Source organism: Elephas maximus, chromosome 20 (assembly GCF_024166365.1).
Source record: "Elephas maximus indicus isolate mEleMax1 chromosome 20, mEleMax1 primary haplotype, whole genome shotgun sequence".
Classification (NCBI taxonomy): domain Eukaryota; kingdom Metazoa; phylum Chordata; class Mammalia; order Proboscidea; family Elephantidae; genus Elephas; species Elephas maximus.
In genome coordinates, this window is record NC_064838.1 from 51,100,360 (window position 1) to 51,118,813 (window position 18,454).

The window sequence follows — 18,454 nt, forward strand, 5'->3', positions numbered from 1 at the left end:
GAATCAGGGAAGATGTCTTTGAGAAAGTGACATTTGAACTGTACCTAAAACTTGAACAAGAAGCTTTGGGGCAGACATGAGGAAAAAAGGGCATAGCAGAGACTTGGCCCTCTTCCACAGACCACTAAAAGGGTCCTTGCAACTGAAAGGAATGGTAGCTTGTGCCAGGCCTTGGGCTTTCACATGTGCCCCATGGGTGTTTTGCAGAAGGATGCTATCCTTGGATCTGCTAGGAGTGGCAGAGGATGTGAGCTGACCACCAAGATTCCTGCATCCCTTGTCTAACATAAGGCCCCCACTGAGGAGCGACTGGACTTCTGGGAACCACATTCCCCAGCCTGGCATCAAAGGGGGTCCACATGATGAGTTCCTATGGGGTGCCCCCTCGCGGGGGTTCCTGCCCCTGCCCTGCTGTTGGCAGGAAACCGGGTGTGGTCTGCTGAATTCTAAAGCTGTCTCCCCTAGCTCCGGTCCCCAGGTTATTCAGTCAAACACTAATGTGAGCAGTGCGGTGAAGGAACTTTGCAGAGATCATTAATGTTATGGAGGACCTTAAAGAGAAAATCTTGGCTTCTCAACTTTGTTCTTCTAGAGTTTAGTGGAGAGTATAAATATTCCTTAGCTAAATAGGAAGCAAGTGCTCATCAGAGCCTGCTATATGCAACCTCATTCCCCAAATGAGCAGAGATGCAGAACACACCAGCGACTTTCCGAGTATTTATTAAGTTGGCATTTTAAATCTCCATGCTCCGTATGCCCCAACACAACTTGAAGTGTCCCTGGATGTGGCCACTAGGGAATAGAGGAAGGGGGTTCCAAGATTGGGTTGCCCCCGGAGATCATGCGTGACAGGCTGTTTACTCACAGATGGATCAACATGCAGGTACAGGGAAGATTCTCCCAGCCCCAGACAAGTGCCTCAGAGGTGGAAATCCCAAAATCCCTGGCCTGGCACCTCAGCAGGGGCATGACAAGCCTCCTTTACTCTCTTTGAACAATCCCAAGCTGACTGGTTCAACAAGGTCTCAGGGAAGAGCCCTGAAACCAGAACCAGGGTCTAATGATGGTCTCACCACTGATGATATCAAATCAAACCTTCCTTCTCTGGTCGGTGTTCTCCAAAAGGTCAAAGGACCACCATGCTCCACCTGGCAGGCCACCCCTCTCCATTCTGGCAGGCAGAGTGCTGGTATAAGGCTTGGGGGCACAGCCAAGGTTTAGACAGTTGATCAGCGCACCAGGCCACAGCACTTTCTGGGCTTCAACCTCACTGCCACCCTCAACTGTATGGATCTCCACAGGGTCAATGGATCCCAACTGGAATTTGAGGACAGGGCATTGAGAAGGAACTGGAGGTTGGAGGAGAGGCAAATTGGGAGACTCAGAAACAGGAGGGGCAAGGGCAGGTGTGGTCACAGGGTCATCAGGATGCCCAAGGGCAGCGCCAGAAGCAGGAGTAAGATGAAGAAAGCTGCTGGGTCCACAGAGGAAGCTTGACCCAACTTACTGGCGAGCCAGTCTTTATAGTAACTAATTTCCGTATAAACTCCAGGCATTCCTTTTCGACCACAGCCGAAGCCCCAGCTCACAATCCCCACCTGCATCCAGGTGTGGTTAAATTCACAGACGAGGGGTCCCCCAGAATCTCCCTGAAGAAAGAGAAAGAAACAAACTCCAGGGACGAAGAAGATCCACATCAGAGCAGAGCGGGTGCCCTGCAAGGCACTGAAGGGCAGGCACACCGGGGCTTCCCCAGGTACCCCACAGGCCCCTGGGGAATATGCGACCTGAGAATTGACATTTTTTAACAAAAAAAAGTACAAAAAAAATTATTTACAAACAAAAAAGGATATGTACATAGAAAAAATGAGTGAAGTGCTTACCCAAGTACATTGCCTGTCACATAGAAAAACCAACCCGGTGCTGTCGCGTCAATTCCAACTCCCAGCAACGCTATAAGACAGAGTAGAACTGTCCCATAGGGTTTCCAAGGAGCAGCTTGTGGATTTGAACTGCTGACCTTTTTGTTAGCAGCCAAACTCTTAACCACTGAGCCACCAGGGCTCAAAAAAATGGAACTTGTATTGTTAGTATTACCTGCCCATATCTCCCTACTCCCCTCCCCAGGCAGCATTAGCAGCTCTGTCCTGAAGTCAGGTCAGGCCAGCCCAGGACAGCCTTGGTGGCTGGTCCCCAGGAGTCCCCTTAACTTGAAGAAACAGTGAATGGTGGGGCTGTCAATAACCCAGGCTCCACTGCCTTGGGATGAGGAAACTTGGAGGGAACAACTGAAATGCAGAGATGGCAAGGGGCCCATAAAACCGACCTGACAGGAATCTTTTCCTTGGTCGCTATAGCCACAGATAACCCCTGCCGTGACATAGTCCAAAGAGCTTGCCAACATATACTGGAAAATCTCATTACATTTCTCATAGCGAATAACGCTTATCTCAGCTTCCTGAAGTATAAGAGGTACGTCCTGCGATTCATCTGCAGAGAGACAACTTAGCAGTGAGTAGATCTGTATAAGTGGGGCATGAGCCCCCAGCACCCACTCTGGGTCCTGAAACAGTGCATTCACACACCCCTTAGAGGAAGGTAGGGCAGTAATTGGTCCCATTTGACACAGGAGGAAATTGAGGCCCAAAGACGGCATGGGGAAAGGAGGAGGTAAGAAGTAAAACCAAGACAGGAGAAGGCAGAATAGGTTAGAAGAGGGAGAGACATAACCAAGCCTCTGTCACTGTGAGTAGCAGTAACAATAGTGACAGGTGGCCTGTGGATCAGTCAAGCATCTTTTCAGAGCAGGATGACAGACTCTAAGACAGGTAGCACCCCAAAGGTACAATATCCAGCTTCTTCCCAGGGTAGCAGGTCCGACGGCCTCATGAACAGGGGCCCTGTACCTCTGCCTACACCCCCAGGGACAGGATGCTCCTCACCCACCAAGGCAGGTACCTCCAGTGAGGGGCAGCTCTGACTGGCAGACAGTTCATCATTCCCTGAGCTGAAATCCACCCTAGAGAGAATCCCACCATTTCTGGTACCCAGCCCCCAGGCCCTGACATACCAATAGAAATTTGTAACACAGTTGAATATTTAGTCCCTGGCAGCATCTTCTCAACCCCACCCCGCTTACCCACGAGCTAGAAAATCTGCCTCCCTGTTCCTGCTCCTCCCCTCCTTTAGTTTGCAGGCCAACCCCAGGGTACAAGGCAGCCTCTTCCCTGGCTCGGGTCTGCTATAGTCTTGCTTCACAGTCTCACCACTTTCTTGTAGTTTGCCCCATCCGGTCACCCAGCACTCCGTATCAGCTTGCACCAGGAAAGCCTTTTCAGGGAGGCACACAGGCTGGATGTGCGAGGAGTAATTCACAGGGAATTCGAGCAGAGCAAGGGCAATATCATTTGTGATTCTTCCGATGAGGCTAAAATCTTCGTGGATTAGGATGTCTCGTACTGGGACAATGACTGCCATTCTTGAGTCATGATGCACATGGATGTCTCCAAGCTTCGCCGTGTATTCCATATGGCTGCAGGGAGATCCTAGAGGGTCTACACTCAATTTTCACACTAGCCACCTGCTTCCCAGCCTGGCCCCACCCTCCCATGACAGAAATACAGCCCCCTCCCTCCCTCTAAACCAACTTCTTCCCCAGATCCCTGATCATTCTAGACCAGTGGTTCTCAAAGTGTGGTCCCCTGACCAGCAGCATCAACATCACTTGGGAACTTGTTAGAAATGCAAATTCTCAGGACCCCACCCGTGACCTACTGAATCAAAAACTTTGGAAGCTGGACACAGGCAATCTGTGTTTTAACAAGCCCCGCAGGTAATTCTGATGCTCATTAAAGTCTGAGAACCACTGACGTAGCCAAATGATTCTACTAAGCCCCATTCCCTTTAAATATCCCTCCTTGTAAACCTTTGCCCACATGCTGGCTCCCAGATGGCATTTCTCCCTCTTCTTGCCACTTAGCTTGAAAGTTTACCAATGGTGGCTTTGAAACTGATAGTGGGTCTTGACTTTCTAGGCTACCATGGGCTCTAACATCACCTACCTCTGGCTACAGCCCTCAGAGCAGGGCCTGTGACCCCCTTTTTTTTCAGATAAGGAAAAGGAAGAACATGGAGGGGTACCGAATTGTCTCCAAGTCACACAGACTGACCAGGGGCCCAAGCCCTGAGCCCCAGACACTCACCCAAATATGCAGTGGGCAGCTGTTAGCACCCAACGATGGCTGATGAGGGAGCCTCCACATAAATGTACGTTATTAATCTGCAGGCTCACCTGCCAGGGCCACTTCTTCTGCACAGCGGGTAGTCCACCAACTACCCTCATAGTCGGATGGCCACATCCTGGAGCAGGTCATTGAAGGGAGGGGACTGAAAGTCAAGTCTCTGCTCACCACCACCACCACCACCACTACCACTACCCTGCCTGCCCAGGCAGAGAAGGGAATTTTCCGAATCCCCAGAGCAGGGCCCTGGCCCTTCAGACCCCAGGACAAGTCAGGGTGGGGTCCACTCAGGCCTCCAGGAAAGGATAGTGTCCACCTGAGACCCTCCTTCTCCAGGGAAGGGTCCCCCCACCCTGAAACCAGGCCTGTTCTTCGGGCAGGGCCTGGCCCAGAAACATCACCTGGAGTAAGTGCTGGCACCGGTGCGTGCAAGGTTGGTGATCGTCTGCTTTCGGTTGACAGAGCCCTGTAGAAGTCACCTGGGGTAACCGACACCAAAGAGGGGTCTCCCACGTTCCCACCGGACCCAGGGACCCCGAAGGATGGCTGAGCCCCGACAGGTGGCGGGCTCTGCGGCCTCGCTCCAGGGTCCTGGCGGCCCTCTCTCGAGGGGAGAGGGGAGCGGGAGCGCGGCACCGACCTGCCCCGAGCCCCCTCGGCGCCCGCCCGGGCCTCGCTGAGCCGGGTCTGAAGGAGCAGGAGCAGAATCAACAGAGCCAGGGGGCCGCCGCCGCCGCCGCCGCGGAGGGGGCCGCCCGGGGACGCCATGGGCACCGCCAGGGGTTCGGGCCTTCTCGTGGCGCCCCCTCGCGGCCGCTGCTGGCCCTGCTCTCGGTTCTGGCGGGAAACTGGGACCAGGCGGTGGCCCGCGGGGTCGTCGGAGGGGCGGGCCAGCTGGCTGGGGCCGGGAGTCTGTGCTCTCACGAGTCTTCCCTCCTCTCAGCTCTTCGTGGACTCAATAATGGGGCGACTCCCCGCCGGTCAGTGTCCCCCGGCCTAGGTCCCCGGCCACACTGCAGCTTCCTAGCAGGTGCCACCCGACCACCGGTTGTTCACACAGAGATGCACCCACACCTCCCTGCTGCACCGAGGAGCTTTCTCAGGTTCAGATTTGTTGTTAGGTGCGGTCAAGTGGTTCTGACTCATAGGGACCCTAGAGAACAAAACACTGCCCAGTCCTATGCCATTCTCACAACCATTGCTATGTTTGAGCCCATTGTGGCAGCCACTGTGTCAGTCCATCTCATTGAGGGTCTTCCTATTTTCACTGACCCTCTACCAAGCATGATGTCCTTCTTCAGGACATGTCCTGATAACATGTCCAAAGAATATGAGAGAAGATTTGCCATTTTCGCTTCTGAGGAGCATTCTGGCTGTATTTGTTCCAAGACAGATTAGGGCCAGGCATTTCTCAGCACCTCCCTCTTCCACTTGTTCACAATAATAATTAAAACTCCTTAGCATGAATGTTGCAGTTATCACTAGCCACCGGGTTAGAGATGATAATGCTACCTTTTAAAAAATTACCTTTTTAAAAATCAACATCCACATGAAAAGGTGTTCATCATTAACTATTAGGGAAGTGCAAATTAAAACCACAATGATCACTACCTGCCTATCAAAATAGCTACAATAAAAAATAGTGACAACACCAAATGCTGGCAGATGCTGAGAAATATACATATATTGCTGGTGGGAATGCAAAATATTCCAGCAACTCTGGAAAATAGATTAGCAGTTTCTTAAAAGACAAAATATGCAATTACCAAATGACCCAACGATTGCACTCCTGGGCATTTATCCCAGAGAAATGAAGATTTATGCACCAAAAACAAACAAAAAATCTGTACAAATGTTTATAGTAGCTATATTCAAAATTGGAAACTGTGATGGAGTAGTGGTTAAGTGCTACGGCTGCTAACCAAAGGGTCGGCAGTTTGAATCCGCCAGGTGCTCCTTGGAAAATCTATGGGGGCAGTTCTACTCTGTCCTACAGGGTCGCTATGAGTCGGAATCGACTCGATGGCACTGGGTTTGGTTTTCTGTTTTTATATTCAAAATAGCTGACATCTGGAAACAATCCTATGATAGAATAATGGCCTCCCAAAGATATCCAGGTCCTAATCCCCAGGACCTGTGAATATGTTTAACTTCACAAGGCAAAAGGGATGTGATTAAGTTAAGGATTTTGAGATGGGGAAATTACCCTGAATTATCTGGATGGGCTCAAAGTAATCCCGGGGTCCTTGTAAGAGGACGAAACACTGCCCTATCCTATGCCATTCTCACAGTCGTTGCTATGTTTGAGCCCATTGCGGGTTCAGAGTCAGAGGAGGTAGGACAACAGAAGCAGAGGTCAGAGAGAGAAATTTGAAAATGTTATGCTGCTGGTTTTGAAGACGGAGGAAGGGGCCCCAAGCCAAGGAATGCAGGCAGCTTCTAGAAGCTGGAAATGGCAAGGTAACGGATTCTTCCCTAGAGACTCCAGAAGGAACACGGCCCTGCCGACATCTTGATTTTAAGACTTCGGCTCTCCAGAACTGTAAGATAATACATTTGTGTTGTTTTAAGCCACTAAATTTGTGGTAATTTCTTACAGTAGCAATAGGAAACTAACACAAATCCAGATGTTCTTCAATGGGTAAATGATTAAACAAACTGTGGTACATATACACCGTGGAATACTAGTCAGCAATAAACTGTGGTACATATACACCATGGAATACTAGTCAGCAATAAACTGTGGTACATATACACCATGGAATACTAGTCAGCAATAAACTGTGGTACATATACACCATGGAATACTAGTCAGCAATAAACTGTGGTACATATACACCATGGAATACTAGTCAGCGATAAAAGGAATGAACTATTAATACACGCAACAACTTGGATGAATCACCAGGGAATGATGCTGAGGAAGGAAAAAAAAAAAAAGAAAGAAAGAAATTTCCAAAAAGGTACATGCTGTATGGCTCCATTTTTGAAAAGACAAGATTTTAAAAATGAAGAACAGATCAGAGATTACCTGTAGTTAAGGAGATAGGTGTGGTTTTAAAAGAGCGACACAAGGGGTCCTGTAGCAATGGAACTGTTCTGTGTCTTGGCTGGTGGTAGTGAATACATGAACCTATGTATGTGATAAAATGATACAGAACTAAATACCCACTCCTATGTTCTCCCAGTGCAGGTGAAACTGGAGAAACCTGAATAACATAGGTGAAAGGCATCGATGTCAATATCCTTGGTACTATGATCTCATCTCTCTGTATTATTTTTTACAAATGCATGTGAATCAACAATCATCTCAAAATAAAAGGCTTAATTAAAAAAAAAAGTAAAACACCCAATTATACAGCATTAATAAGATTGCCTTTTGTACATGGTATTGTTATTGCCCAATCTGAATCACAGAATCTTGACTTTACAAGCTAAGTGTGGTCTATTTGTTATATCGCGCTAGGTTATTATTAGGAAAGCAAGTTATTTTCATTGTGGAAAAATGAGAAAAAACATTTAAGCAAAAAGGGAGAAATCTCATTATCTTAATAATTGGACACATACTTTTGGAGACCACCTTTTCATATAGCCAGGTATCTTGTCAACAAATATATTTTAACAAATTCACAGGCAGTCTGGAATTAGGAACACCCAACTTAAGCATAACTCCAAACCAACCTCCATAAAGCCTGTTATATTAAAAAGTCAAGGTACATACAATGGTTCATAATAACAAACAGGCCCTACTTTGCGTTGTACTTTAAAACATTATTATTATTATTACTGTATTATTATGTTAAAGATTTTTTAAATATTTTATTATCATGTTAAAGATGTTTAGGGTATCTGGAAGTGTTTCTTTAACGGTTTTTATGCACAGAAAGGTACACTATATACTACTGTATATACTAAGACAAACATTTGACTAACTGACATCAGATATGAACTGAATCTAAGAGTTCTGACTTACGTACAAATTTGCTTTAATGACAGGATTAGGAACAGAATTCATTCGTAATCGGGGACTGCCTGTACAAGCTAAAAAAATCAACATCAAGTCCAATTTGCCATCTTTTCCAGTCATCTGTAGGTGTTGCTAGTCCAGCCTTTGCTTATCTCAAAACTTATTAGAATGCTCCTTTTGAAGTCATTCTAAATTCTCTCCTTGAGAAGAAGTGTCCTTCAAAGCAGTCTGACCTCAACATCCAAGTTCTAGACCTCAAGCCAGGTTCAGGCAACATTTCTCACAATCTCTGCTGTTTTTCCTTCCCTGCAGTTGGTGAATTCTACCCAATGACAGCCTTAGTAAAGAACAGTCTTGCTTTGTTTTTCAGCCACCAGAACCATATGGGAAGTTATAATATCTCTTTCATAGATGATAAACATAAAAAAAAAAAATACTGACCAATAATTGCAATACACTATAATAAGTTTCCTAAATGAAAGGTATATTAGCTATCTTTTAAGCAACATCAAAATTTAAAATTTCCTCTGATGTAGCAACTCTGCTGGCAAAGTATTCTATACCCCCCAAAATCAAACAAGTTGTCATTGAGCCAATTCTGATTCATGTCAACCCCATGTGTTTCAGAGTAGAACTTCCCTCCATAGGGTTTTCAACGGCTGTGATCTTTCAGAAGTAGATTGCCAGATTTTCTTCCAAGGTATAGATATTCCTTAGGAAAATATGCCAAGTATACCAAAATACATACATACAAGAAGGCCCTCTTGTAGCAACCATTTGTAATACCAAAACACCATGCTGTTGTTGTTGTTATAGTTGTTAGGTGCCGCCCAGTTGGTTCTGACTCATAGCAGCCCTGTGTACAACAGAACAAAACATTGCCCGTTCCTGGACATTATGCTTGGTAAAGTGGAGGGTCAGTGAAAGAGAGGAAGACCCTCAATGAGATGGCTTGACACAGTGGCTGCAACAATGGGCTCAAGCATAACAATAATTGTGAGGATACTGCAGGACCAGGCAGTGTTTTGTTCTGTTGTACATAAGTTCACTATGAGTCAGTACCAACTCAACGGCACCCAACAACATAACAACAACCAAAAGGTCAGTGGTTTGAACACACCAGTTGTTCCTCAGGAGAAAGATGTGGCAGTCCACTTCTGTAAAGACTACAGCCCTGAGAACCTTATGGGGCAGTTTTACTCTGTCCTATAGTGTCACCATGAGTTGGAATCAACTCAGTGGCAATGGGTTTGGTTTGAGCTGCCAGGCTGCAATCAAGACAACAGCCAGTGTTGGGTTCCCACTGGGAGGTTTGATTGGGGATGGTTCACTTCCAAGCTCACTCAGGTTGTTGCCTGAATTCATTTACTTGTGGATGTAGGACTCATGACAACTTGCTTCTTCAAAGCTAGCAAGGGGAGCAAGAGTCAAGAGTGAGTCTTATATATTGCAATGAGTGACGTCCCAATTACAGAGGGAAAAAAAAGCCAGACTCACTTTTAAAATGTCCTGAGTGGAGAAGTAAAAATTAATAATTTTATTAAGTATTGACCCCTTGTTGTTGTTGTTAGGTGTCGTTGCGTTGGTTCCAACTCATAGCGACCCTATATACAATGCAACAAAACACAGCTCAGTCCTGCGCCATCCTCACAAAATTTTTGTTATGTTTGAGCCCATTGTTGCAGTCACTGTGTCAATCCATCTCTTTGAGGGTCTTCCTGTCTGTGTCTGACCCTCTACTTTACTAAGCACGATGTCCTTCTCCAGGGACTGATCCCTCCTGACAACATGTCCAAAGTATGTGAGACATAGTCTCGCCATCCTTGCTTCTAAGGAGCACTCTGATTGTACTTCTTCCAGGACAGATTTGTTCATTCTTTTGGCAGTTCATGGTACATTCAATATTCTTCAAATGCATCAATTCTTCGGTCTTCCTTATTCATCTTCCAGCTTTCACATGCATCCCCCTAAGTCCACATCTATTTAAGATTTTGTGTGATAAAATGGGAAGTATGGGACTAATGGACCACAACTACCACAGCCTCCACCAGAGTGAGTTCTGCACACCTAGTTGGTGTCTGACTACCACCACCAAGTGCTCTGACAGGGGTCACAATAGACAGTCCTGGACAAGCCTGGAGAACAATGCAGAAAAATTCAAACTCACAAAAAAAAAGACCAAACTTACTGATCTGACAGAGACTGGAGACACCCTTTTAACTCAGAATTGAAGTCACTCCTGAGTTTTGCCCTTCTGCCAAAGATCAGACAGGCCTATAAAACAAACAATAACACACATATTTCAGTCAAGTATACAAGAATAAATGGGCACACCAGCCCAGGGCCAAGGATGAGAAGGCAGAAGGGGACAGGAAAGCTGGACGAAACGAAATGGGGAACCCAAGGTCAAGAAGGGGAGACTGGTGATACGTCATGGGGTTGACAAACAATGTCACAAAATAATATGTGTCTTAATTGTTTAACGGGAAACAAATTTGCTCTGTAAAGTTTCACCTAAACCACAGTAAAAAAAAGAAATGGGAAGTATGCATAAAGTATGATATTGACTTAAAGAAAACGTGTGCAATTGTTTGAATTGTGAGCTGAACTAGCTGCTTTTATCATGGAACATCATTTTTACTTTAAAAGAATGACCAATAGTCAAACTCTGGTTGTTTAGACTTTAGTATTTGGAAGACATTTTCCCAAAAATAAAGTTAGAATCTGCAACTCTATTAAGAAAAACAACTGACACCATTTGCCACCAATGATAAAAATCAAGCTTTCAAGTGAAAGTTTGAATTTAGGAAAATTTGTATTTGCTACCATGAAATTTTCTGATAACAGTGGTGGTTATGTGAATGGATGTGATTTTGATATTGTATAATGAAATATGTCAACATTGGAGCTACATGAACCAATATTTTCCAATTATTTTAGAAAATTATGCTTGGATAAAAGATCCATTCAAAGTGCAAGATAGACTGATGGTCAAGGGGTTCAAAAAGTTTCAGATTCCACATTGCAACTAACTTTAAAGAAACTACCACTTGTCAAGTTTTGGTGTAATATAAAACAATAAAAGACTATCTAAAGTTATTTGAAAAAACTTAAAATACCCCTCCTTTTCCAACGGCATATCCATGTGAAGCCAGATTTTCTTCATACATTTCAGCCAAAACAATAAATTGAATGCAGAAGAGAATGAGAATACAGCTGTCTTCTGTTAAACCTGACGTTAAGGAAATTTGAAAAACTGTAAAACAATTCCACTCTTCTCACTAATTTTTTTTCTTTTGGAAAATAATTTTTTTCATAAGATAGGTCATTTATGTTAACATGTACATGTTTATTTCTTTTTTAATAAATTATATTTTTAAAAATTCTGTTTTAATTTCTAATGCAATCAATATTGATATATATAAAACACATAAACCAAATATCTAGAGTTCTCAAAAAATTTCGAGAATGTAAGAATATCCTAGGGGCCCTGGTGGTGCAGTGGTTAACAGCACAAGCTGCTAACTGAAAGGTCCGAAGTTCGAATCCAGCAGCTGCTCCTTGGAAACCTTATGGGGCAGTTCTACTCTGTCCTATACGGTTGCTATGTGTCATAATTGACTTGACGGCAAAGGGTTTGGTTTGGTTCTGGTTTTTAAGATGATCCTGAGACCAAAAAGTTTAAGATCTCTATTTTTTATCCATTTGCTATTTCATTGATCTCCACTCCTGTCTTTATTCCCTTCCTCTGCTTCATTTGAAATAATCTCCTTTCCTTTTTCTAGCTTAATTATGTAGAAGCTTAGATAATGGATTTAAAATCTTTCTTCTTTTCCAAATAAGTATTTAAAGTTAGAAATTTTCATCTGAACACTGCTTTAGTTCCATTCCACAAAATTTGGTATGTTATGTTTTCATTATGATTCAGTTCAAAATAGTTTCTAATTCTCCGTGTGGTCTTTTTTTTTTTTTTTTTAAATAATATTTTATAGTATTTTTGGTGAAGGTTTACATACCAGTTTAGGTTCCCATTCAGCAATTTCTACACAAGTTGTTCAGTGACATTGGTTACATTCCTCACAATGCGTGAACATTCTCATTATTTCTGTTCTGGTTTTTCCATTTCCATTAATCTAGTTTCCCTGTCCCCTTACATTCTCATCTTTGTTTTAAAGTAATTGTTGACCATTTGATCTCATTTGGTCTCATTTTTTTAAAGCTACACAGTACTTACGGGTGATATTCGTTATATTTCTGAGCCAATTTGTTATTCAGCTACAAGGTAACCTCAGGGGTTAGTTTCAGTTCCAGGTTTAAAGAGTATCTCAGGGTAATAGCCTTGGGGAGCCTTCCAGTCTCAACCAGTCCAGGGGTTCTGTTATTTTGTTTTTGTTTTTTTTTTTAGGAGTTGGGGTTCTGTTCCACATTTTTCTTCCATTGTATCAGGGTCCATCTATTGTGGCCCTGATTATAACAGCAGGTAGTGGTAGCCAGGCACCATCTAGTTCTTCTGATCTCACGGTAGATGAGGCCATGGTTCGTGTAGACTATTGGTCCTGTAGGTTAGTTTCTTCTTTGAATCTTTGGTTTCCTTCTTTCCCTTTTGATCCAGATGAGTAAGGACTAACAGCTGTATCTTAGATAGCCTCTCTCAGGCTTTTAAAACTGCAGACAGCATTCACAAAATTAGAATATATAATATAACTTTTGAACTATATTATACCAATTGACCGAGATGTCTCCTGAGACTATGGTCCTAATCCTTCAAACCCAGAAATCCAGTCCCTCGAAGTACTTGGCCTCATGGTCTCTTTTTGATACATAGGTTATTTAAAAGTTTGTTGTTTGGACACTTGAGACTGTGTTGGCATCTCCTGTCTGGAGAGGGGATGAGAAGATAGAGAGAGTTGGAAGCTGGCAAAATTGTCACGAAAGGAGAGACTGAAAGGGCTGACTCATTAGGGGGAGAGCAAGTGGGAGTACGGAGTAAGGTGTATATAAACTTATATGTGACAGTCTGACTTGATTTGTAAACGTTCACTTGAAGCTCAATAAAAGTTAATAAAAAATAAATTAATTAATTAAAAATAAAGAGGGAATATGAGTCAAGTGGAAATCAGAACAAAAAAAAAGTTTGTTGTTTAATTTCCACAAGTTTGGAGATTTTTCGGATATTTGTTATTTTACTTCATTGTCATCAAAGACCATACACTTCATGATTGTCAGCATTTTACACTTATGGAGACATATCTTATGGCTTAGGATATGATCTTTATTGGTAAATGTTCCATGTGTACTTGAAAGGAATCTGTCTTCTTCAGTTATTAAATGTTCCATGTCAACAAAGTCAACTTGTTTAACAGTGCTGCTCTTCACTGCAAGTCTTCACTATTCTTAGAGATTTTTTTGTCTACTCATCCTATCAATTATTGAGAGTGGAGTATTGAAATCTACAACTATAATTATGGACTTGTCTATTTTTTCTTTCAGTTCTGTCCATTTTTGCTTCATGGATTTTGAAACTCTGTATTTAGACATATTTATATTTAGGATTGTTATATCTTCTTGATGAATTGTACCTTTTATCATTATAATATGTCCCTGTTTTCCTATGGCTACATTCCTTTTCCTGACATCTACTTTCGTGATATTAACATAACCACTTCGGCTTTCTTATTATTATATTCGCATAGTATATCTTTTTCCTTTTCCTTTTTTTTTTTTTTAACCTAACTGTGCCTTATATTTAAAGTGCTTGTGAGGCCCCAGATAAGTAAAGCATTACCGAAAAAGAAGAAAAAAGTGGGAGGCCTCACCCTACCTGAATTTATAACATATTATACTGCCACAGTAGGTAGTCAAAACAGCCTGGTACTGGTACAACAACAGTTACATAGACCAATGGAACAGAATTGAGAATCCAGACATAAATCCATCCACATATGAGCAGCTGATATTTGACAAAGGCCCAAAGTCAGTGAAATGGGGAAAAGACAGTCTCTTTAACAAATGGTGCTGGCATAGCTAGATATCCATCTGCAAAAAAATGAAACAAGACCCATACCTCACACCATGCACAAAAACTAACTCAAAATGGATCAAAGACCTAAATATAAAAACTAAAACAATAAATATCATGGAAGAAAAAATAAGGACAATGCTGGGAGCCCTAATACATGGCACAAACAGAATACAAAACATTGCTAACAATGCACAAACACCAGGAGAGAAGCTAGATAACTGGGAGCTCCTAAAAATCAAACACCTATGCTCATCCAAAGACTTTACCAAAAGAGTAAAAGGGTTACCTACAGACTGGGAAAAAGTTTTTAGCTATGACATTTCCAGTCAGCGTCTAATCTCTAAAATCTACATGATACTGCAAAAACTCAACAACAAAAAAACAAATAACCCAATTAAAAAGTGGGCAAAGGATATGAATAGGCACTTCACTAAAGAAGACATTCAGGCAGCTAACAGATACTTGAGGAAATGCTCGTGATCATTAGCCATTAGAGAAATGCAAATCAAAACTACAATGAAATACCATCTCACTCCAACAAGGCTGGCATTAATCCAAAAAACACAAAATAATATATCCTGGAGAGGTTGTGGAGAGACTGGAACACTTATATGCTGCTGGTGGGAATATAAAGTTGTACAATCACTTTGGAAACCGATCTGGTGCTTCCTCAAAAAGCTAGAAATAGAACTACCATACAACCCAGAAATCCCACTCCTTGAAATATATCCTAGAGAAATAAGAGCCTTTACATGAACAGATATATGCACACCCATGTTCATTGCAGCACTGTTTACAGTAGCAAAAAGATGGAAGCAACCAAGGTGCCCATCAACGGATGAATGGATAAATAAATTATGGCATATTCACACAATGGAATACTGCTCATCAATAAAGAACAATGATGAATCCGTGAAACATTTCATAACATGGAGGAATCTAGAAGGCATTATACTGAGTGAAATTAGTCAGTTGCAAAAGGACAAATATTGTATGAGACCACTATTATAAGAACTCAAGAAGTAGTTTAAACACAGAAGGAAATATTCTTTGGTGGTTACAAGAGTGGGGAGGGAGGAAGGGAGAGGGGTATTCATTAATTAAATAGTAGACAAGAGCTATTTTAGGTGAAGGGAAAGACAACATGCAGTATAGGAGAGGTCAACACAACTGGACTAAACCAAAAGCAAAGAAGTTTCCTGAATAAACTGAACACTTTGAAGGCCAGAGTAGCAGGTGGGGGTTTGGGGATCATGGTTTCAGGGGACATCTAGGTCAACTGGCATAATAAAATCTGTTAAGAAAACATTCTGCATCCCACTTTAGAGAGTGGGGTCTTAAAAGCTAGCAAGTGGCCATCTAAGATGCATCAGTTGGTCTCTACCCACCTGGAGCAAAGGAGAAGGTAATTATGAGCCCAAGACACAAGGTAATTATGAACCCAAGAGACAGAAAGGGCCACATAAATCAGAGACTACATCAGCCTGAGACCAGAAGAACTAGATGGTTCCCAGCTACCACCGATGACTGCCCTGACAGGGAACACAACAGAGAATCCCTGATGGAGCAGCAGAGCAGTGGGATGCAGATCTCAAATTCTCATAAAAAGACCAGACTTAATGGACTGACTGAGACTAGAAGAACCCCAGAGATCATGGTTCCTAGACTTTCTGTTAGCTCAAGACTAGAGCCATTCCCAAAGCCAACTCTTCAGACAGAGATTGGACTGGACCATAGGATAGAAAATGATACTGGTGAGGAGTGAGCTTCTTAGCTCAAATAGACACATAACACTATGTGGGCAGATCCTGTCTGGAGGGAAGATGAGAAGGCAGAGAGGAACAGAAGCTGGCTGAATGGAAGCAGAAAATACAGGGTGGAGAGGAGGATAGTGTTGACTCATTAGGGGGAGAGCAACTAGGAGTACATAGCAAAGTGTATATAAATTTTTGTATGAGAGACTCACTTGATTTGTAAACTTTCACTTAAAGCACAGTAGAAATAAAAATAAATGGATACCCAGAAAACTGTGGTCCTGGTCAGTGAGTTTCTGGGGAAAAAAATAAATGAATAAAGTGCATATCCTCCGCCAAAACTATTGCCCTGAGGTAAACTTTAAACCTTAAACCAAAAATATTCCCTGAAGTCTTCTTAAAACCAAGCGATAGTTCAGCTTAATTAGTAAAGAATGTCTGCCCTGAGCATTGTGTTGTTTTAAGATCTATGTGGGATCAAATTGACAGCAGCAACTCAAAAGATTAGATAGGAACCTTAGGGGGCAGTGAGTTTATGTTAACGGGAGAGGAACAACTCAAAAAAGGCAGATAAGAATGGTTGCACAGCTTGAGGAATGTAATCAATGTCACTGAATTGTACATGTAGAAACTGTTGAATTGGTGTACGTTTTGCTGTGCATATTCTTAACAACAACAAAATAAAATAAATTTTTTTTCAAATAAATAAAGTGTATTTCCTGTAGACAGTGTAGTTGGTTCTTTATTCCAGTCTGAAAATCTCAGTCTTTTTGTTGGGTTATCCAGACCATTTACATTTAGTGTAATTATTGATATGATTGAGTTTGTCTGATATTGGCCATTTGTTCTCTAATCCATTTGTTCTTCCCTCCATCTTCTTTTTCCAACTTATTTTGGATTAACTCTGACTTCCTTTCTCTCTTTCTGTGGATTCCGTTTTATCTCCACAAATGGCTTATTAGATACATCTTTTTGTTTTATTTTTTAGTGGTTGCTATAGTGTTTTCAATATAAATCTTTAATTTATCATAATCTGTCTTCAAATAATATAACACTTCTATATGATGTCATTTCTTAAAAAGAAATGTAAAGAGAAGTCTTTAACAAAATCAACATTTCTGGCCTACTTCATTCCTTTGTACAGACTCAAATTTTTATCTGATATTATTTTCCTTCAAGCTAAAGAACTTAAACATTTCTTGAAGTATAAACCTGTTGGAAAGGAATTCTCTCAGCTTTTGTTCATTAGAGTCTTTATTTCATGTTCACTATTGAAACACATTTTTACTTCTTATAGGATTCTAAATTTACTTTACTTTCAGCACTCAGAGATGATATTCTGCAGTCTTCTGACTTGTATTGTTTCTAAAGAGAAGTTTTCAGTCATTCTTATTTTTGTCCCTCTGTATGTAATGTATCTTTTTTTCCAGTTGCTTTTAAACTCTATTGGTGGTTTTTAACAATTCAGTTATTATGTTCAGCAGTGTGGTTTTCTTTGTGTTTACCTTGCTTGGGGTTTGTTGTGTTTCACTTAGAAATGTAGGCAAAGTTTGGGAGTCTTAGTCCTTTCCTTATTCCTCACTACTCCTCTGACTACTCAAGATACAAGCACTTGGTAGTTCACAGCTTGAAATTTTTGTGTGTTTTGCAGCTGACGACCTGCAAGGAAGTAAAATGTGCCTGAAAGGTAAAGCCAGATTTTAAGGCTCATGCTGCCGGCATATAGGAGGAAACTTAAAGGCCATTGAGTGAAGATATAGCACCTGCATCGAAGATGTCATGACAGATAAATGTATGTTGAAGGACAGTCCTCCACCAGCATCAAGAAAGCCCTAAATTGTCCTTCAACTTGGAAGACTGCTTACAGCCTAAATTGAGAAAGTGTATCTCACTATGACTTTAAAGGATTAAGAAATCTGATCTGACAGGAGAAACTAAATATATCCTGAGGATGTTATTAGGGGTAAGAGTGGAACTGAGAAAAATTCTGACTCTTAGCAACTCTAATTTTTCAAAAAGGCAAAACAATTTGTTTTTTTATCTATACTCATGATATGTTATCACTTTTAACTGTAAGTCTGTCTTAATGTGAGTCTTCTGAAATTACCTGCATCTTCTGAAGCAGGTGCAACCTTGGATGCCTGTTATTCAAGTGCAAATGTATTCATTTTTACTTTTTAGTTTATGATGCCAGTTTTCAAAGTAGCTTTCCTAAGTTACCCTCGTACCTTTATGTTGATCCACATTCTGCCCAACACTTGTTGCCACAGTTGCCAATTTTTGCCATCGTGGTCAGCACAAAATTGTATATCACTGTGGTTTTGAATAGCATTTCCCTGAAGGTGAGCATATTTTCATATCTTTATTAGATATTTTTGCCTCCTTTTGTTTTTTCATGACTTCTACCCAATTTTATATTGGGTTGCTTTTAAAATATGTTTTGTTTGAGTTTTTATATATACTAAACGTC

General features: G+C 41.9%; 1 protein-coding gene across 1 annotated transcript; it reads right to left on the minus strand.

The window, feature by feature from the left end:
• Positions 1 to 1,412: 1,412 nt before the first annotated feature.
• Positions 1,413 to 12,743, minus strand: LOC126063625 (serine protease 44-like). Its single transcript, XM_049862063.1, has 6 exons — positions 12,729 to 12,743; positions 4,721 to 5,135; positions 4,203 to 4,359; positions 3,267 to 3,532; positions 2,327 to 2,490; positions 1,413 to 1,649 (listed from the first exon to the last, which is right to left on the minus strand). Exons 1-6 carry the CDS (start codon positions 12,741 to 12,743, stop codon positions 1,413 to 1,415), a joined length of 1,254 nt encoding a protein of 417 aa, XP_049718020.1.
• Positions 12,744 to 18,454: the final 5,711 nt, after the last annotated feature.